We start from the raw sequence: 20,979 nt of genomic DNA on the forward strand, positions 1-20,979 counted from the left end.
CTCTGGAGCTGATAGGTTTTCAGTTGTGTGACTTGGTGACATTTTGTTTGCTTTTTGTTTTGAGACAGGGTCTCACTATATAGCCCTGGCTGGCCTGGAATTCACTATGTAGATTAGGCTGGTCTGGATCTCACAGAGATCCACCTGTCTCTGTCTCCTGAGTGCTGGGACTGAAGGTGTGCACCACCATGCTTGGGGACAGGAGTGATGCTTCAGCCATGGGCAGGGCAGCTGCTGATGCAGGCAGGCACCAGGATGTTATGCATTGTGCTCTTGAGGAGTCATGCCTGCACCACTCCCACAACTCAGCTCCCAATTATAGTCTCCAGGGTCACGCCTCTGCCTGCCACCTTCTGGACCCAGCATGATGGCTAAACCAGGCCGGGACTTGGAGCTGAGTCACCTGGTCCAGGACCAGCCACCTGGCCAGGCAGTCCCCAGGCCTGGCCCTCCAAACCTGGCTGAGCACCTCCCCAATGTACCCAGCTACCGCCCTGCCATCACTCGCATCCCAGTCCTTGTTTCCCGGAGGACGACTCTGTCCAACTCCAGCTTCGCCAAGGAGACCAGGAGCTCCATCCGTCGCCTGGGTAGTGTGATCCCGACCCAGCAGGCACAGGCTGTGGTGTGGTGGGGTTTCTGCATGGTGGGGGCTGTCTCTTGCATGGGTGCCATGCCATGGCTGCGGTATGGGGACATGCTTTGTGCTCATGGAATTCCCTTCCTCTGCTGATAAAACCTTCCTCCTGCTTTGTAGTGACTTAAGGGGTTTTAGTCCTCTTCTATCTGTGCCTAAAATTCCACAGTTGGAAATTCAGTTCTTTGAATTACACATTGCTTTCTGTAGGTCATTGTTTTTATGCAGGAAGTCATTCACACTCTAGTTTAAATAGTCATTCAGGTCTCTAGACCATGAAGCTTGGAGAGCTAGTAGAAGGGGCAGAAATTGTGAAAGGAGGGAAATAGGATGGGAGAGTAACGTGGGGCCCATTGCAGATAGAATCATCCGAACACGAGTCTGCTGTGAGCGTGGTTTTCTGAGGACCTTTGATATCTGTTCAGTAAACTCCATTTCAGGAAGTGGATGCAGGCAGGTACAGGCAGGTCAGGAGAAAGGGCTCTTGGGGCTCAGGGCAGAGCAAGGGACTGTCTGAACTAGCTTTGGGCTGCCAGTGCTCCCTGGCCATTGACAGCGTGCCTGAGGACCACAGATGTTTCTAGGGTAACCCGTTACTTTCTGCCTTGATTTAAACTAAGCTGCCCCACTCCCTTTTGATTCAACTGGTAGTTGGGGCAACATTAGGCCAGGCTGCCTGAAATCAGAGCAGGTTGGAGGAGCAGGAATGTCCTTGAGACGAGATCCCAGCTGGTCTTCTCCTCTTCCTGACTCCCAATAAGCACAAGATGGGGAGAGATAGCATTCCAATCCCTCCTACAATGAGGTGAGATGCCGGGTGCCATCTGCTTGTGGGTGAGCCTTAGATCTACTGTTCTTCAGAGCCCTGGCTTCCAGCCCTAAGCACTGTCATGTGCTGGACCAACTCTAGCCTGCTTACTAGGACTCTTTCCTGGATCCTCTTTCCTTTTCAATCTAATTTTACTTAAACAGGAAACTCTTAATGACTACTCAAATGGAAAACCAGCAACGCTTGCCATAAATAGAAGGCATCAGGCCAGGCGTCCTCCTTTGAGGCTCTGTTGCTGTGATAAACACTGACCAAAAGCAAAGTGGGGGAGGAAAGGGTTGATTTCAGCTTATTCTTCCCGGTAGGAGTCCATCACTGAGGGGAGTCAGTGAGGAAGCTGGAGCAGAAACCAGTAAGGAACCCTATCTACTAGCTCATTCCACTTAGCTTGATCAGCTAGCTTTCTTGTATAGGTCAGGCCTATCTCCTAGGCCCTGCCCGCAGGGGGCAGGGCCCTTCTTCACCAATTAGCAAGTAAGCCTCACAGACAGACCCACCTGCCAGTCTGATGGAGGCAGTCCTCAATGGCGACTCTCTCAGACAGTTCTGGGCTATGTCAAGTTGACAGCTGAAAATAACTAGGAGACCAGTCAGAGCCCATCCCAGTAGTCAGGAGGCTGAAGTGGGAGGATCTCAAGTTTGAGGTTAGCTGGGGCTGCATAGCGAGACCCTGTCTCAGAACAAAACACAATATTATTTGTATGTCAGTCGTGCCTCTTGGCACCTTCTAGACAGGTGTGAATCTTACTCTGTAGTAGGTTTCTGAACTTCCCTGCACCTCAGTTTCCATGTCTATAAAATGGGAGCAGAGTAACAACTACCCCTTAGAGCAACTGGCTAAGTTAGAGTTAATACACCCTGGTGTGCTGGGGAGGCCCTGTGGTCCTGGATACCTGGAAGCTGAGGCAAGAGGATGGAACCTAGAATACAGAGCCAGCACAGCAAGACTCCATTTCAGAGGAAGGAGGGGGGTAAAAATACTTAAAGTTTAAAAAAAATTCCCCGGGGGCTGGAGAGATGGCTCAGTGGTTAAGAGCACTGGCTGCTCTTGCAGAGGACCCAGGTTCAGTTCCCAGAAGCCACATAGAGGCTAACAACCATGTATAACTCCAGTTCCAGGAGAATCCAACACCCTCTTCTGAACTCTGTGGGCATTGTATGACACAGGTGCACTTACATACATGTAGGCAATGCACTCATTCACAAGAAAAATTAAAATCATTAAAAAAATTAAAGTTCAAATGAAAAAACAAGTGCTGGTCAGCTGTGGTGGTACATACCTATAACCCCAGCACTCTAGAGAGAGGCAGGAAGGGTGGGAATTCAAGGCCAAATTGGCTACATAGTAAGACCCAGTCTAAAAAAATGAAAGAAAAAAAAAAAGGAAAGGAACGGAGGGCCAGCAAGATGGCCCAGTGGGTAAAGGTACTTGCTGCCACGCCCAACAACCTGTTTGATCCCCAGAATCTATATCGTAGAAGAGAATCAACTCCCACAAGCTGTCCTGTGACCTCCAGATACACACCATTGTACACTCCCCCACTCCTCGCACAATAAATAAATAAATGTGATTTTTAAGAACTTGAGGGGGGGAGAGGAAGGGAAGAAAGGACAGAAGGGAGGGAGGGAGAGGAGGGAGTGCTAACCTGAGCGCACCCTGGTAAGTGCTTCGCAGGAAACAGTCTCCTAGCTATTTAGTTTTTTTGTTTATTTGTTTTGCTTTGTTTTATCTTGTTTTTTTTTTTGATACAGGGTCTTCCTAGCCCCCGCTGGCCTGGAACTTTCTTTATGGAACTTGCTTTATAGACCAGGCTGGCCTCCATCTCACAGAGATCCTCCTGCCTCTGCCTGTCCAGTGCTAAGATTAAAGGTGTGCACCACCGTGACGAGTTCTCTATTTTGATAATGTTATATTAGTCTTTCTATTTCTGGTATTATTAGCCTAGAAATCAGTACAGCATAAACCAGTGCCATTTGAGCTTGTCCTCTTCCAGCTGGTTGTTTCCCCTCTCAGCCAGGGATTTGGCAGTGGTTGAGGGCTGCCCAGGGCAAGGCAGGGGTGGAGCAGCATCCCCCAAGTAAGTCTTGTTGTGGATGGAGTGCCTCTGCTGCCTTGACCTGAGCTGAGCTGTGCTAAGGTCAGGCTAGAACCGTGATGCTGCATTTGGGATCCCTTCTCTTCCCCATACATTTCAGGGACTGCTGGGCAGTAGGTGAGGCCTCTACTCTTCCCCAGAGCCTGGGGGATCTGTCAGTCTAGCAAAGGGTCTGCTTCAGTTTTTAAACCTTTTGCCATTCCTGCTGGTCCTCTTCTAGGAGGGTTTAGGGTTTAGTGGAACAAAGGCCCAGAGTCTGAGGCCTCCTTTGTTCCCATTGTCTAACTATAAAATCTTTACTGGCTTTCCCGGGGTGGCTAGGAGCAGCCTCCCTGCCTCTGGGTACTTCATTTTACTAGGTGTAGAGGGCAACAAACCACCTCCCAGCATCCTCTGAGTCCCTGAGATGGAGCCATACCCACATGGCCTCCCTAGGGAGGACATGGTTCCTGGGAGGGGACGCAGGCTTCTTAGCAGTCCAGTGGGCAGCAGGTGACTTATGGGGACTCCTGGCATGGATGCAAATATGCTCTAAAGCAGCCTCCCTGGGTGGGAGAAACACCACCCAAACAGCGGTTACTTTGAAATTGGTCCGAGACCTTTCAAAAACCTGAGGCCTCAGCCCTCTGCCCTTCACTATGGGCTTGGAAGGCAGTGTCACTTCTACATGGGGAAACTGAGACTCAGAGAGGAGGAACAGCTAAGCCAGTCTGTATGAGGTCCCAGACCCCCAGATCACTGCTGTTTTTCATTCCGGGGAGCTGGGAGAGAGTTCTGGAGTGCCCAGGGTGAATTTCCTGCCCCAGGGCTGGGAGCTGGGGAGGTGGTTGTGCTGAGGACTATGGGTTGCATGGAGCTTGGCTGGGGACCCCAGGGGGAGGTAATGCCACCACTGCCCCTCCAAACATGGCCCTAAGACTTCTCACTCTGACTTTCCCCTCCTTCTTCTCCCTAGTGCCAGCCACAAAAGAACACCCAGAGGTGCAGGTGGAAGACACGGATGCTGACAGCCATCCCCTTATCCCAGAGGAGAAGTCCCTTTCACCCGAGCGGTCACCACCTTCACCTGCCAAATCTGACACCCTCACCGTCCCTGGTTCAGCCGCTGAGGCCCACAGGTCACCCTTGATGCTTTCCTTGGGCTTGCCAGCATTGTACCCCTAGCCCATTTGGCAGATGGGTAGACTGAGATCAGAGAAGGAAGCAGCAGGCCCAAAGTCACACAGCCGTAGGTATCAGGACTGGGCTAGACCCCTCTTCCGGTCTTCCTAATTCCCGGATGAGTTATCTTTAGAGAGGATCTCAGAGGAGGCCTGTCCCAAATGCTCTGAGCTGTGGGGCAGAAGGGCACTCTTGCAGTAAGTAATATAGAAGTGCACACTAAATGTGACAGCTTACTTCTGCCCCCTCTTTTATTTTGTTTTGTTTTACTTTTTGTCAGGATGTTTCTTACTAAAATGTACATATTATAAATTTCCAGGTTACCAGGTATTGCTTATTTTTACCCTCTTACTTTTTCCAGCACAAGTGCTGGCCAGAGCTCACATCCCTAGAGTCTCTTAGCAAATTTTAAATATATATGTATACATATATAATTTTTTAAATTACATTATTTATTTTGTGTGTGTGCTCATGTGGAGATCAGAGGACAACTTGCAAGAGTCTGTTCTCCCCTACCATGTGGGTTCCAGGGATTAAATCTGGGTCTTCAGGCTTATGGAAAATGCTTTGACCCACTGAGCCACCTCACAGGTCCTTAAATATATTTTTATTGCCTCTATTTGTGTGTGTGCACATGTGCATGTGTGTGCATGCAGGTGTGTGCTATGGCACACAGGTGTAGGTCAGAGGACCTTTCTGTAGTTTCTGGGGACTGAACTCAGATTGCACTGTAAGCACCTTTATCCACGGAACTACCTCATGCCCTACGCCCCAAAGTCTCCTTTTTGAACTCAGCTACTCCATTGTGTTTTCAGTCATGATTAAAGACCACAGCCAGGCCATCCTGTGTGCCCCAAGGTGATCATGAGATTGAGTTCAGAATACCTCACCTCAATCCTCGCAGCAGGGCAAAATCTGTAACCATGTTCTGTCTTAACACTCTTCTTTTTTCTTTTCTTCCCTTCCTTTTCCTTTATCCCCTTTCCTTGCTTCCTTTTCTTTTTTTAAGATAATATCTCACCATGTCACCCAGGCTGACTTTGATCTCATAGTCCTCCTGGCTCTGCCTCCTAAGTGCTAGGATTACACAGGTCATACCATCCTGGCCTTGACCTGTGGATCTTCAGACCTAATCACCACGGGCCAAGACACCACCGGCTCCAGATACAGCAGCCTGTGGCAGATGTGGCCTTACTGAGTGACAAAGGACCCCTTGGATAACTTAGGCTTTGTTCTTTAGATAGGGGCTCAAGAGTTTAGGAGGGAGGGGACTTGCCTAATGTTACACTGTGAACTGGATACTAGACTTCGTGGCCTGGTCTCATGGTTGAAGGTCTCGTGGTATAAGAGGATGGAGGGGAGACTTCAGACTGGAAATGCGAGGCAGAAGGACACATAGGTGGAGACCTAAGGAACGAGTACCTCCTTATTTTGCTGAGTAGATTAGAGTAGGAAGTGGAGGTGGCTTAGAGTTTAAGGACTGTGTCAGAGTTTAACTCAGGGCCAAACCCCAAGTTTTCTTGGTACTAAGTCAATGTTGTTCACTTTGTAGAACATTGAGAGATGTACAGACTGAGGTCTTCCAGAGTGGGCTCTCTCATTTCCTTTCAGCCTCCCTCCAGGCAAAGGGAGCTCCGGCACCCACCCACTCCCATTCACTGCCTCCTCCACCCAGGACCAGCTCTGGATGGTCTGCAGTCAGCCATCTGCTTCCCTCAGCCTGTGCTCTCTGAATGTCCCTTCATGTCTGGGTCTCTGCAGGAAGAAGCTGCCTTCTCAAGATGATGAGGCTGAAGAACTCAAGGCACTGTCCCCAGTGGAGTCCCTGGTGGTTGCCTGGTCAGACCCCACCACCCCACAGGAGGCTGAGTGAGTGGGGTCGCTCCTGGGCTCTCAGAGACCTCAGGGCTGGTTTGGGATGGGCAGATAAGGGGAGGAGTAGGGCTGCTTTTAGAACTCCACACAAGGTGGGCTTTGCCCAGAGCTTCAGCACAGTAGGCCAATCCTCCTGCCTAGGCCCCTCCTGGCTGGCCCAGGAGTCCTACAGACTTAGTCAGATGGGCTTGTTTGAGGCCAGCTGTGTCCAAGGCTCAGAGAGGGAGGCATATCCAGGCAGAGGTCCTCCTGCAAAGGATCCTAGCACTGAACCCCCAAAAAATCAATGTGTAGAAGAGGACCATGGGATCTGGAGTGGGTCCCCACCTAGGAGCCTACTGAAATGCAGAGTTCCAGGCTTTGTCCAGCTCTACTGGATCAAAGCTTCAGACAGTGGTCCTGGGAACGTGCATTTCAACAGCTCTCTGATAGTTCTGATGGCTGGTGTGTAAACGTGGCTGGATGCCATGGTGGTGGTGTTGGAACCTGAGTCTGTGGCATCTGTCCCCAGGACTGGATCACCATGAGGTGTTCTTCTGTAGGTTTTAGTAACCCTGGTTCATGATAAATGCCCAGGACACTGCCGTGTCACTGGCCTAGATGCCCCAACATGCTGTCCAATCATGCATGACCCCTGCATTGATTACTCTAGGGCAGGTCTGCCTTCTTCCTTCTAGTCTTTTCTACCCATAATTTTATTTTTATTTATTATTTATTATTGTACATGTATATGATGTGGGGGGCCATGCATGTGCCATTGGGTACCTGTGGAAGTCAGAGGACAAATTTGTGGAGTCAGTTCTCTCCTTCCACCCTTACGTGGGGTTCGGGATGAACTTAGGTCATCAGACTTGTGCTGCAAACACAGGCAGGCACCCACAGAGCCATCTTGACAGCCCTCTATCCAAAATTTTTTATGCTTGTACTTAACAGGACTGTAGAAAATTCAGAAAGATAAAGACTCAGAAATCCCCAAACCTCACATACCCTGTAGGTCCTTTTAGCACAGTAGAATTCCATTTTATGTAGCAGGGTAAGGATAATGTTAGGGTTTAATGTAAGAAAATATGGCAGGAATCAGGTACAGTAGTAAAAACTATCCTTGAGGGGCTGGAGAGATGGCTCAGCGGTTAAGAACACTGGTTATTCTTGCAGAAGACCCAGGTTGGAATCCCAGTACCCACATGGCAGCTAACAACTGTCTGTAACTCCAGTCCCAGGGGATCCGACAGCCTCTTCTGACCTCTGTGGGCTTTGCATGACACGGGTGTAGTTACCTACATGTAAGCAATACACAGATACACATAAAATAAAAATAATAAATAAAAATTTTTTAAAAACTACCCTTGGGATTATATAAGGAAGTCAACATGGAGACCCACATATTAGTTAGGTAGGCTAAGCTGCTGTAACAAGTAGACCCCAGTAATTCAATGGCTGAAGGGGCAAGATATCTCATATGCTATAGTCACAGCACTAGCTAGTTAGATGTTTCGGGTCAGCGGAAGGGTCTCCTCTATGCAGTCATTTGGGGACCCATGTGACAGTATCTCTACCACTTTCACATAGCTTCTAAGATCCTATGGTCATCACTAGAAAGAGAATTCCAGTCAGGTGGGGTGGCACAGGTCTATAATCCCAGTTACCCCAGATGACTCATGAGTTTGAGGTCAGCCTGGGCTTGAACTGTCTCTAAAAGCAATTACAAGTAGGCTGAAAAACTTTTCGCAACTTCCCACCTGAATCAGACAGCACAGGCCACTTCCTGAGAGCCTGCCGTCTGGCCTTATTCTAAAACGAGTTTTTATCCTAGAGTGGAGTGGGTCCAACACTGTCAGAAGGAAACTGGCTGAACTGACCACTGACCTCCCTCGGGCTCTGCTAGAAGGGGAGGCGTAGATGTTGCTCAGCTTGGGCCTGGGGTCCTGGGGCCCTTACCCACTCATTGCTCAGCTTTGGGCTGTATTCCCACAGTGGCCAGGACCGTGCAGCCTCCACAGCCAGTCAGAACAGTGCCATCATCAATGACCGGCTCCAGGAGCTGGTGAAGCTGTTCAAGGAGAGGACAGAGAAGGTGAAGGAAAAGCTCATTGACCCGGATGTCACCTCCGATGAGGAGAGTCCCAAGCCCTGTGAGTGGAGCTGGAAGTGGCCTCAGGCCAGGGTCGGGTGCACAAGGACATAGCAGGAGTCGGAGGGTGGCCCAAGCAAATGGTTGGGGTGCAAAGTTCAGACCCTCACACTCTGGATTTGAGGCCTGGGAAGGGAAGAAGGTCAAAGGTGAGCTTGGCCCTCCTCAGGCCCGTGGCTCATGGACTCTTCTGCCTTCTCCCATGGGTTGTGGGTAGTTTTACACTCAGGGATTCCACAGCCGTTCTGGAAGCAGATGGTGCCACCTAAATAGCTCTTTTCCATTAAAAAAAATGCATGTGTGTATTGAGACAGGGTCTCACACTATAGCCTAGGCTAGTCTAGAACTTACCAAGTAGCCCCTAGTTGGCCTGGGACTCACGGTAATTCCTCCCAAGTGCTGGACTTACAGTTGTGAACCACCATACCTAGCTAAGGAGTCAGCTGGACAAGGTAAAAAATGTTTGTGATCTACAGATTTGGGGAGGTGAGGTGGAAGGATCACAAGTTTGAGACCAGTCTGAACTATATGGTGAGGTCCTGTCAGAGAAAGAGAGAACATGTCCTCTTGTCAGGAAGATTTTCTAGGTCTTTCTGACGAGGGTCATGCATTGTAATTTGTGTGTCCATGATAGGTTTAGCAGAGCCTGATTTCACACTCCTAAACTAGAAGCAGCCACGTTGGGCCCATAAGAACAAAGGCCTTAGTCACTACACACAACAGCACAGACCCCTGGGGAGGCTGGGATCCTAGCCATTGACCTTAATAGAGATGGCTGGACTAAGAGTCCTCTGAGAAGTCTAAGGCAACATAACTCAGAGTCGGCTGGGTCCTTTAGCATTCTGAAGCAGGGGGTGGAAGCATGGGACACAAAATGCCCCTGTCTGTCAGAGGAGCAAGGAGTACACACACACACACACACACACACACACACACCAGTATGGGCACGGGCACAGGCATGAACACAGGGTTACTGAGCTGAAACGTGCTCCTAAGAAGCACCTCCATGCTGGAGGCTAAGAACACCTGTTCGGACTCCAGACTGCTGTTGAAGAGGGGCCACGGGGTTCACTCCAGGGGAGAGCATTAGCTTCTGTACCTAGAGTTCCTGGCAAGTTGTATGCTGAAGGGGTCCTTCAGTTCCAGTTCTGCAGGTGGGGCCGATTTCCCTACATCCTCTACCTGAGCTTCAGGGCTGGATCAGAGGGTCACTAATGTCATCCCACAGCACCAGCCAAGAAGGCCCCAGAGCCAGCTGCAGCCCAGAAGTCCACAGAGGCAGAGCCTGCAGAGGAGGAGCACTACTGTGACATGCTTTGCTGCAAGTTCAAGCGCAGGCCCTGGAGGATGTACCGGTTTCCCCAGAGCATTGACCCGCTGACCAGTGAGTCCCTTTGGGGAACCAGTCCCCCTCTCTCTGCTCCCTGTGCAATATGAGAGTGAGGTGGGGTATGATACCATGGGTGTCCACGGTGCATGACTCCTCCCACTTTGAAAGATGGTGTCACACTTCCTCACCTGCTTCTTCAACAATACAAGTCCTAAGGAAGGGAACATAGGCCACACCCATATTACTGATGAAGAAGCTGAGATACAGAGGCATGAACAAGCCTGGAGACACAGCCAGTTAGACTCCTGGCCTTGACCTTGGCCAAGTCTTCTTTCCACTTTGGCCATGTGGGTGCCTCCCTGAGCCCCTGCTCTGAATAGGGACAGGGAGGAGTTTATCATTGTCTAAAGTGAATTGCCTTCACTTTCCTTTAAGCCCAACCGGTAGTCAAGAGGAGCACCCTTCACAGGTGCACTGCACTTCACAGTGCACAGGGAAGTGCCTTGCCCTCTTAGTTGGCAATTTCCTGTGACTTCCAGAAAACAGTAGGGCCATACGGGGACTTCCTCAAAGTTAAACAGAAAGTCACTCAGGGGAGGCAGGACCCTAACCGTGGCGTCCACTGGGTTTCTAAGACACCAGGTGACCTACAGTCTGTCCATGTATCTGCCCATCTACCTGTCTGTCCATCCACCTGCCCATCCCCCACTCATCATTCATTTCCTGCTCTGGATTTCCTAAGGCAGGAAGTCATTGTTAGAAAATTTCAAAAAGAAGTAAAGTTGGGGCTGAAGAGATGGCTCAGTGGTTAAGAGCACTGGCTGCTCTTGTAGAGGACCTCGGTTGGTTGGGTTCCCAGCACCCACACGGCTGCTAACAACTGTCTGTAACTCCAATTCCAGGGGATCCAATGCCCTTTTCTGGCCTCTGAGGACATTGCATACACAATACATGCAAACAGAACACTCATGCACATAAAATAAAAATAATTTAAAAAATTTTTAAGGGGGCTGGAGAGATAGTGCAGCGGTTAAGGACACTTTTCTTGCAGAAGACTGGGGTTCGAATCCCAGCACCCACATGGCAACAACTGTCCATAACTCCAGTTCCAGGGGATCCGACAGTCTCTTCTGTCCTCCGCAGGCATTGCATGACAGGGGTGCACTTACCTACCCGCAGGCAATACATGCATACACATAAAATAAAAAAATAACAAATAAAATATTTAAAAAAATTTTTTAAAAAGAAAGCACAAAGTTTTTTTTCAGTTTGCTGCTATCTAATGTCATCATGTCCCATCCTCAGAGAGCTCTAATCTATAAGGGCCTATCAGTGACCTCCATGTCTATCCATCCATTCATTCATCCACCACCTGCTTGTCCATCTTCCACATAACAAAAGTCACAGCCAGTTGCACAGGAAAAGAACCCTATTCCCCATGGACCTTCTGTTCCATTCCTGTCCCTCCCCTCAGACCTCATGTACATTCTGTGGCTCTTCTTCGTGGTTCTGGCCTGGAACTGGAACTGCTGGCTGATTCCCGTGCGCTGGGCCTTCCCCTACCAGAGACCAGACAACATCTACTTCTGGCTGCTGATGGATTACCTGTGTGACTTCATCTACCTCCTGGACATCACTGTGTTCCAGATGCGCCTGCAGTTTGTCAAAGGCGGGGACATCATTGTGAGTCACAAGCAGGTGGAGGGGGTGACTGGGGCAAACCCCACAGCCAGGGGCCTTCAGGGGACTGCCCCTTGATGCTGTGACAGGTGACAAAATGACTGAACAAGGAAATGTAGGAGCATCTGTCCACATGTTTTGCACACCTTGGGTGTGTTCAAATTATTCAATCAGATATTGTTCATAGGTGAACTGGTTCCTGGACCATCGGAGAGAGTTAAAGATGGAGAAATAGTCCAGAGAACGGCCTCTGGGGCAGGTGAATCTGCTTCAAACTCTAGCTAACTCGCCTGTCTGAGCTTTAGTGTCCTCAGTAAATGGCTGGTAGCAGCTCCCCATTCAACAGCCGCTGCTGTGAGGACTCTTGATAGGATGTCTGCAGCCTGCTCAGCTCAGGGAACTGCTAGCAGCCAACATATCCTGGGGCCCCTGCAAAGGGCATGCTGATACCCCTCTATTCAGAACAGTCTGAGACCCTGTGTTCTGAGCCAGCCCCTTATCAAGGAGAAAACCAAGGCCTTGGCAAATGGCCCCAGTGTGGTGGTTCAGGCCTGTAATCCCAGCACTCAGGCAGAGGGTTCTGAATTTGAAACTAGACTAGGCTGGAGAGATGGCTCTGTGGTTAAGAGCACTGGCTGCTCTTCCAAAAACCCTGGGTGTAGTTCCTAGCATCCACATGGCAACTAACAACCATCTTTAACTCCAGTTCCAGGGGATCCAACACCCTTTTCCTGCCTCCGTGGGCATTGCATAGCACTGGCGCACTACATACATGCAGGCAAAATACTCATAAAATAAAAATGCACCAATCAAAACGGACAAGGAAGGAAAAGGTAGGCGGAAGAGAAGCAGGCACCCCAGTTTCCACTGCTGTGTGTAAGTCACTTTCTGAAATTCCACACCAAGGCTGGCTCAGTGAGTGCAGTGCTTGCCCAGCATGTGTGAAGCCCTGGGTTCCATCTTCACTACAAAGTAAAACAAAACAAACACTACTGTTAAGGTAGAAGTTTTCCTTTGAAATAACTTCTTAGTCTTTATTTTTCTTTTGAATTAGAGGTGGTTTGACAGGTAACACCAACTTGCTGTTCATATTAATGGAGGAAGTCAGGTCATTAATATTAAGAAAGTGCTGATAATAGAGTGGAAAATATTAGTGAAAAGTTCCAGCTATTTTCATTATACTGATGAAGAATCAAGAGAGAGCTGGAGAAATGGTTCAGTGGTTAAGGGTGCTTACTGCTCTTGTAGAGGACTGGAATTCAGTTCCCAGCATGCTGGGTAGCTCACAACCATCTATCTCCAGTTCCAGGGGATCTGGTGCCCTCTTCTGACCTCCTCAGGCATTGCATGACACGGGTACACCTACCTGCATGAAGGCAATACACTCATACACATAAAATAAAAATAATAAAATACTAAAAATAAATCTCTCTATTTTAAACATTTGCTTACAAGTCTTGAGAATTTGGATGGTATAAGTTCTAATTTTTAAAAAATTTTATTTATTATTTTTATTTTATGTATACGAGTATATTGACTGCATGTATGTGAGTGCACCTGTGTCATGCAATGCTGTGGAGGTCAAAAGAGGGCTTCAGATTCCCCTGGAACTGGAGTTAAGGACGGTTTGTAGCCGCCATGTGGGTGCTGGGAATCAAACCCGGGTCCTCTGCAAGAGCAGTCAGTGCTCTTAACCGCCGAGCCATCTCTCCAGCCCCTAAAAATAAATCTCTTAAAAAGAAGAATCAATTGTGTTATAAGGATAAATTATTAAGCTGTGGGAGGTAGAATTAATTCAGATGGTTGAGGTTTTTGAGTGCCAGGTTAGTAAAATAGTAGGTAAGATCATTTGAACACCGTAGAAGTTAGGATTTGGGGCATTGTACCACATGGGCTAGATAACATAACAAGTAATATTAGACCAATACTAGCTGTCTCACAAGCTGAAACACTAGAATAATTACAGGACTAGGAATAAGTATAAATGTGTGCTTAAGATGCTTAAGGGTCCTGTGATAACCCTAGACAGCATTATGTCCACCAGACATATAAGTTCTGATAGCAGGTAAGAAGTCTCCAGATTCCAGCTACTTAGCAAATAAAATGGCTCCTGGTCCAGGAAAGAGTCTCACACTCTGAAAATAGGTTCTAAGCCCTCACTTTCCATCCATCAGAGCCTGGCTGGTGACCCCAGCAAGGCTGTTCCCATGGCCAACCTATAACCATCCTATAACCACGAGGCTGTCCCTGAAGTGTGCACATACCTGTGGGCAGCTACTCCAATGGAAAGCAGGATCTTCCAGGATGCTGCCTGCCCCATAAGGTCTGGGCTCTAACACTGTTCCTCTGTCAATGTTCCTTTTTCTTCCAGACCAACAAAAAGGAGATGCGCAATAACTACCTAAAGTCTCGCCGGTTCAAGGTGTGCACAGGGGAATGAGGGATTGCCACCTCATTGCCACTTGGTCTCAGAGTGCCTGGGTACTTTGGGGGCTGGTGCCTTGTGGTTTCTGCCACATAAAGGGAGATTGGTCCCATCTCCCATGGGAGTGTCTTCCAGGCCACAAACCTCCTGAGACAGCATAGGCTGGGTGGCCCTCAGAGGCCACCTGTCCGTCTTTATGTATTCTCAGTTTCTGCTAGGTGGCAGCTTATGCTGGTAACAAAACTGCCCTGGCAGTGGGCGCCATGGGCTTTAAAGCCGTGTTGGAGTGTGTTGGTGAGAAGCCTTGTGCCCTCTCACCTGAGGCTGCCTGAGCATTCGGACCCCTCTCCCTGGCGTGTAGAGATCTGCTCCTAGCCCTTGCCTCAGGTTCTGTATCTTATACCCTCCCTGTGCTGCCCACTGGAATTTCAGATGGATCTGCTTTGCCTCATGCCCTTGGACTTTCTCTACCTGAAACTCGGTGTGAATCCCCTCCTTCGCCTGCCCCGCTGTTTGAAGGTAAGACTGGCAGGTCCCCCAAGGCCTTCGGCATCCCCAGGCTTGGCATGAGCACTGGCACCTTAGGAAGGGGGTGTCCCCAAGATGAGGCTTTGGGGAAAAGTATACTTTTCATGCATATCTTTTAAGAAGCTTGTAACAATTGCTGGTAATCTGAGGACACTGCCTGTTAGTTCTTGATCCAGGGGCTTAACTAATGCTGGTTCCTCAACCCCATGACATGAATGCTGTTCCTACCATCTTACAGATGAGGAAAGGGGCACAGTGAGGCTAAGGTCACAAAGCTATATGTAGTCTGGATTTGAACACAGACAATCTATCTCCTCCATCCATGTAGTAATTACAGAGCATTTCAAGGGAGGGAGGGGCCTCCATCCAAAAGGGAAATTGGCCCTGAGAGTAGCTGGGTAACTTGCCTACCCAAGGTCACAGGGGTGAGAGTGTGCCAAGGGCAGGTTTGAATGCATAGCCTATCACCAATTTCATCATTGCTCGGTGCTCAGTGTCATTCCAGTTTGTTCTGCCACTCACTGGGCAGAGCCAGGGTCCTAGGAGGGTCTGTCTGATGCAGGGTGGAGACCTGATAGATGCCCTTGAATGTGATGGGGTAGACAGATGCTCAGAGTTCTTAGAATCCCCTGAATGAATTCTGGCCAATCAATTAAATTTACTCCCCTTTGACAGGGAGAGCCTGTCTCAAAAACCTCAAAAAATTAAAATTAAAAAAATTAAATTTATTCCCTCCTACATGAATGATGGCCTTTTCCAAAAACATTAAATTGGGGAAAATTACTAAAAATAGGGAGGGGGTAAACATGATAATATTAGTAAACAGAAGAAAGAGGACAGAGAAGACTAGGAGGACACGTACCCAGTGAAAAGAAAGCAAACCCACCTGGAATTGAGCACAAAAGCTGTCCTGAGCTTCCTGGATGCCAAGAGAAAAGGGAAATTGTGAGTGGCACTGTCTTCTCTGACCCAGTCTCCTGAGGGTTGCACGGGTTGCTTTAGAGCCAAACAACAGCATGAGTTGTCCACAGGCCACAATTTATTCTGAATTCGGAAGTGAGATCCATACTTTGGTTCACACTGTGGCCTTGAGGAGTGTACGGAATCTATGGGCCTGATTTTTAGCAGGACTCAGAGGGAGCATCTCTTTGACTTTAAGATGATGGATACAAAGACTTGCTCTTTTGTATCCAACCTAAACTCAAAATGGAAATTGGAACAAACAGCTGACTGCCGCACATCCCTTAACGACCTTACACAGGTTTTATTTTGAAGTATTGGAAACTTAATGGAGAAAAAGATCTAGAGGGGTGCAGATAAAAGAGGAGCTGGCAGCTTAGGGTCTGGTCTGGGTTCAAATGTCAGCTCTATGCTTTCCAGCATGGGTTTTGGACAAACTGCTGGACTTCCCTTAGTGTCACTCTCCTGTCAGAGGAGAGTGACAGAGCTGGGGGCAGGGGAGGGTATAGTAGTAGAGAACTTGCCTAGCATGCACAGGCTGGGGCATGCTCTGAAGCCCCCCACAAAGAGTGATGTTAATGCACACTTCCTATAAGGTACCAGCCACAGAATAGGAACTAGCAAGGAAGAGCAGTTATAGCCAGGCTTGGTGATACACACCTATAGTCCTAACACTCTGGAAGTGGAGGCAGGAAGATCGCAAGTTTGAGGTCAGCCAGTCTCTGCAAAGCAAGAACTTATCTCAAACAAATAAGAGTAGTTACTATTAGACTTTTATTACTATAGTTAAGCCTTTGAAAGGTCCAAGGGAGGGTTAGGAATGTGGTTTCTTTATGAAATTGTTGTCTATCTAAGGAAACATTCACAAGGGGCCCCCTAGCCCAGATGCATGCACCCCTATGAGCTGCGTGGTAACATTCAGAAAGTCTGCAAGTCACCAGATGTTCTGTGCAAACTGAAATATCCAGAGGAAGATGGGTCAGGGCTGTCATCAGATTCCCAAATGGAGTTCCTGAACCTCCTGTGCTACAGAGTGCTGTTCTCTCCTCAGGGGGAAAGGCCTCGGGTCTGGTACCCATCAGGTAGGGTGGGAGGCAAAGGCATTGCGCCATGTCCTTGGTAGACAGAGGGTCGCCCCTGATACCTTCCTCTCTCTCTCTCCCAGTACATGGCCTTCTTTGAGTTTAACAACCGCCTGGAAGCTATCCTTAGCAAAGCCTATGTTTACAGGTGAGAGTCACCATACCTACACATGTATGCATAATACATGGGTGCACACACACACACACCTCTTTCCAGCTCCCCCACCCCCAGACTCCATGGCCACGGGAAGCCAAGCCTCTTCCTGGCCCAAACTCTTCTCTGAAAGGATGTTTGTTTTTCAGAGAACAGGAATGTCTTATTTCCCCCCATTGTGACAAGGGCACTCATAGGTTGACACAAGTAACAAGCCAGCATTTTGATGTCAGCATGCAGAGCTGAAGTCCCCACTGTCGCTCTAATTCAAGGGGACCATTTGCAAAAACACAGTGGGTGCCTCCCAGACACCCAAGGTGGGGCACAGGACTGATCAGGCTGGTTTGGGGAACAAGTCTCCTTGTACTTAGCTCATGGGGCACACAGCTCACTGCCACTTCTCTGCATGCACCTGCCCCCTTCCTGTTCCTCAGGCCCCTTGACTTCCTCAGCATCCATTTGCATAGGTCATTCTGCCAGTGCTGGGCCCATTCCTGCCCTGAGTCTTGGAAAGGCTCCAATCAAGTGCCCTGGGTTCATTTCCCAACACCTTAAGGAAAAAAAAAAAAAAAGCTGCGTTGATTCAATGGTGTGTCATGCAATTAACTGAATTAATTGCGCCTTAGAATCAAAGAACTATAGCAGAGGACAGTGTGACTGATCATTCACTGCTTGGGTGGCTGGGCAGGGCCATGTGGCTCCTGCAGGCGAACCTGTGAGGAGGGCTTGGGGGAGCTAAAGTCTAGCAGCCTTGTCTCTGGGGCGAGGCATCACCCCCATGGTGGTCACACTCCCCTCCCTCTGCAGAGTCATCAGGACCACTGCCTACCTGCTGTATAGCTTGCACCTAAACTCCTGTCTTTACTACTGGGCATCGGCCTTCCAGGGCATCGGCTCCACTCACTGGGTTTATGACGGCGTGGGGAACAGGTGAGCCTGGCTTCCTCCTGGGCACTGCCTGGGTGGTATTCTTGCTTTGTATAATTCACAGGAAAAAGAGCTCCTGGAAAGGTGTCTTTTGATGGCCATGTTGCCAAGGCAACCTTGTTCCTAAGGAGTGACTGACATCCAAAGTTCTAGGGCCAAGCTCTCCTTCCCTGTCTCCGTAAACGAAGGTTTCCTGAGTTTTGCTGCATGCCAGGCAGAGGGTCCAGGCATGATGAGACCTGCTAGGAAGAGCTTCTCAACATCCCCAAGTCTAGAAGGGCTGGCAAACTCACCACAGAACTTATCGTAAGGAAACAAGTATTCAGGGCAGAGGACAAGGACTCAAAGATGTTCCCTATGATATCATGAGTCACATAGGAAAGCTGGAAATGCCCTTCAGGATCAGTGGAAAGAAGATGGTTGTCAGAAACAGCACTGCTGCAGACACCTGTTCAACACTGTGTTGTCTTACTTATAAATAGGATGACCTATTTTTTCAGATCTTAGCATTTCTAAATTTGAGATGTATCTTATAATCCTTGTGTATTTGATGTAACATTTATTTTGTAGAAAAAGCTGAACCAGGGCTGGGGATGTAGCTCAGTGGTAGAGCACCTGCCTAGCATTCACAAGGTCATGCGTTCAATCCCTAGCACCTCAAACAAAACAAAACAAAAGCTGAATTGACTCACTGACGTGCCAAGCAATTAGCTGCTTTTTAGAATCAAATAACAGGGGAAAGGATGTTCCTGAGCTTTCTTCTATAGTCAGCAAAAATTACACATGACATTATGCACACACACACACACACACACACACACACACACACACACAAGAATAGCAAAAAGCAATCCTCAGTTGCATTCCCATTGCCTAAAGCAAAGTTACCCAATAACAATATGATGTGACTTGTATACACAACTCAAATTTTTCTAAGAGCCACATTTTTAAATATAAAGAGAGACAGATGAAGGGTTGGAAAGATGGCTCAGTGGTTAAGAGCACTGACTGCTCTTGCAGAGGACAGAGTCAGTTCCCAGCACCCACATGGTGACTAACAACCATCCATAACTCTAGTTCTAAGGGGTCTGATGCCCTCTTCTAGTCTCTGTGGGCATTGCATGACATGGATGCACTTACATACATGTTTGCAAAACACATAAACACACACACACTCTTAGCTAATCAATTTTAAAAAGAGCAAGAAGCTGGGCATGGTGGCACATACCTTTAGTTCTAGCACTCAGGCAGGCAGATGTCTGTGAGATCGAGGTTAGCCTGCTCTACATAGTGAGTTCCAAGCGAGAGAGAGAGAGAGAGAGAGAGAGAGAGAGAGAGAGAGAGAATTACAGTTAATTTCAGTAATATATTTGGTTAACCCCAAATACCAAAAATATCACTTCTACCTGTAGTCACTGTGATAAACACGAGTAATGAGTAATAGTTAAAAATAGGCAATGGGGGGTTGGAGAGATGGCTCAGTGGTTAAGAGCACTGGCTTAGCTCTTGCAGAGGACCAAAGTTTGGTTCCCAGCAGCCCCATGGTGCCTAACAACTGTCTTGACTCCAGTTCAAGGGATCTAACACCCTCTTCTGGTCTCTGTGGGTATTGCATAACATGGGTGCACTTAAACATGCAAGCAAAACACACACATAAAATAAAAATAAAAGAGTTGGGCGTTGTGGTACACACCTTTAATCCCAGCACTTGGGAGGCAGGGGCAGGTAGATCTCTGTAACTTTGAGGACAGCCTGGTCTACATAGCCAATTCTAGGCCAGCTGGGGCTACAGGTAGACCCTATCTCAAAAAGACAAAGTAGGGCTGGAGAGATGGCTCAGTGGTTAAGAGCATTGACTGCTCTCGCAGAGGACCGGGGTTTGATTCCCAGCACCCACATGGTGGCTAGGAACCGTCCTTAACTCCAGTTCCAGGGGAATCTGAAGCCCTCTTCTGACCTCCGTGGCATTGCACAACATGGGTGCGCCTACATACATGCAGGCAATACACTTGTACACATAAAATAAAAATAATAAAAAATTTTAAAAAAGACAAAGTAATAAAAGTAAAAAAATGAAAAATAAAGAATAGACGATGGCGTGCTTCCTTGTCTTCTAAATCTTGTGTGCATTTCACACCCACATCGTTTTACATGAATCTCCGTCCTCTGTCCTGATTGCATCCTTATAATAAATTTTTAATTTTTTCAGTACCAAGGGCTTCCTGCATGCTAAGGCAAATGCTCTACCACTGAGCTATATCTTCATCCCTTTACAAAAAGGCAACTCTTCTTTGAGAAGCTACGAGCATGCTTGTGAGTGTATCTTGTCTTTCTCATGAGGCCCCTTTTTCTTGTAACCCTCATGCTTGAGGTTTATATTAAAATATTTTATTGGGGCTGGAGAGATGGCTCAGTGGTTAAGAACACTGGTTGTTCTTGCAGAAGACCTGGGTTCAGATCCCAGCACCCACATGGCCGCTAACAACTGTCCGTAACTCCAGTTCCAGGGATCTGACAGCTTCTTCTGTCCTCCACGGGCATTGACGACACAGGTGCACTTACCAACATGCAGGCAATACACGTATACACAGAAAAAAATAAATAAAATATTTTTAAAAATAATAAAATAAAATAGAATATTTTATTAGGGTGGGCAAGATGACTCATTGGATAAAGGTGCTTGCTGCCAAGGCATGTGAACCTTAGTTCAATCTCTGAGACCTACATGATCGAGAGAGACTTTACTCTCACAAGTTGTCCCTTCTCACACATGTGCCCACATACATACACACAGTAAGTCTAATTCTAAAAATTAAAAAACCTTAATAAACCCTAACTCCACTTAAAAAAATAAGTGAAATAAAAGTTGTAAAGACAGGTCTCCGTGAGTTACTCAGGCTGTGGCCTTGAACTCAGTCTGTAGCCCAAGTAGGCCTGAAACTTTCCATCTACCTCAGCCTCCTGAGTGCTAGGATACTATTCAGGACTCTTGTGAGGAATGAAAATCAGTGAATATGAGGTGTCCAGCCAATGCCTGGATGCTGGGCCAATGCTGGCCTCCAGCTGTGAAACCCCGCATGCTGGGAAAGGAGTTCATAACCCGAGTGCCAGAGATCTTAATATTCCTAGGCCTGGAAATGGAAGTTAAATTTTGAAACTATGTC

General features: G+C 48.1%; 1 protein-coding gene across 1 annotated transcript in view; it reads left to right on the forward strand.

Annotated features, from left to right (window-relative positions):
* Positions 1-20,979, forward strand: part of Cngb1 (cyclic nucleotide gated channel subunit beta 1) — a 69,586-nt gene that overhangs the window by 27,530 nt on the left and 21,077 nt on the right. Inside the window, exons 18-26 of the mRNA XM_029564385.1 lie at positions 4,518-4,680; positions 6,485-6,592; positions 8,573-8,730; positions 9,958-10,113; positions 11,534-11,742; positions 14,111-14,161; positions 14,597-14,683; positions 16,818-16,882; positions 17,696-17,818. Of these exons, the coding sequence (XP_029420245.1) occupies positions 4,518-4,680; positions 6,485-6,592; positions 8,573-8,730; positions 9,958-10,113; positions 11,534-11,742; positions 14,111-14,161; positions 14,597-14,683; positions 16,818-16,882; positions 17,696-17,818 (1,120 nt within the window). The remainder of the gene's footprint in view (positions 1-4,517; positions 4,681-6,484; positions 6,593-8,572; positions 8,731-9,957; positions 10,114-11,533; positions 11,743-14,110; positions 14,162-14,596; positions 14,684-16,817; positions 16,883-17,695; positions 17,819-20,979) is intronic.

Source organism: Nannospalax galili, unplaced genomic scaffold, assembly GCF_000622305.1.
Source record: "Nannospalax galili isolate Female #2095 unplaced genomic scaffold, S.galili_v1.0 scaffold957, whole genome shotgun sequence".
Classification (NCBI taxonomy): domain Eukaryota; kingdom Metazoa; phylum Chordata; class Mammalia; order Rodentia; family Spalacidae; genus Nannospalax; species Nannospalax galili.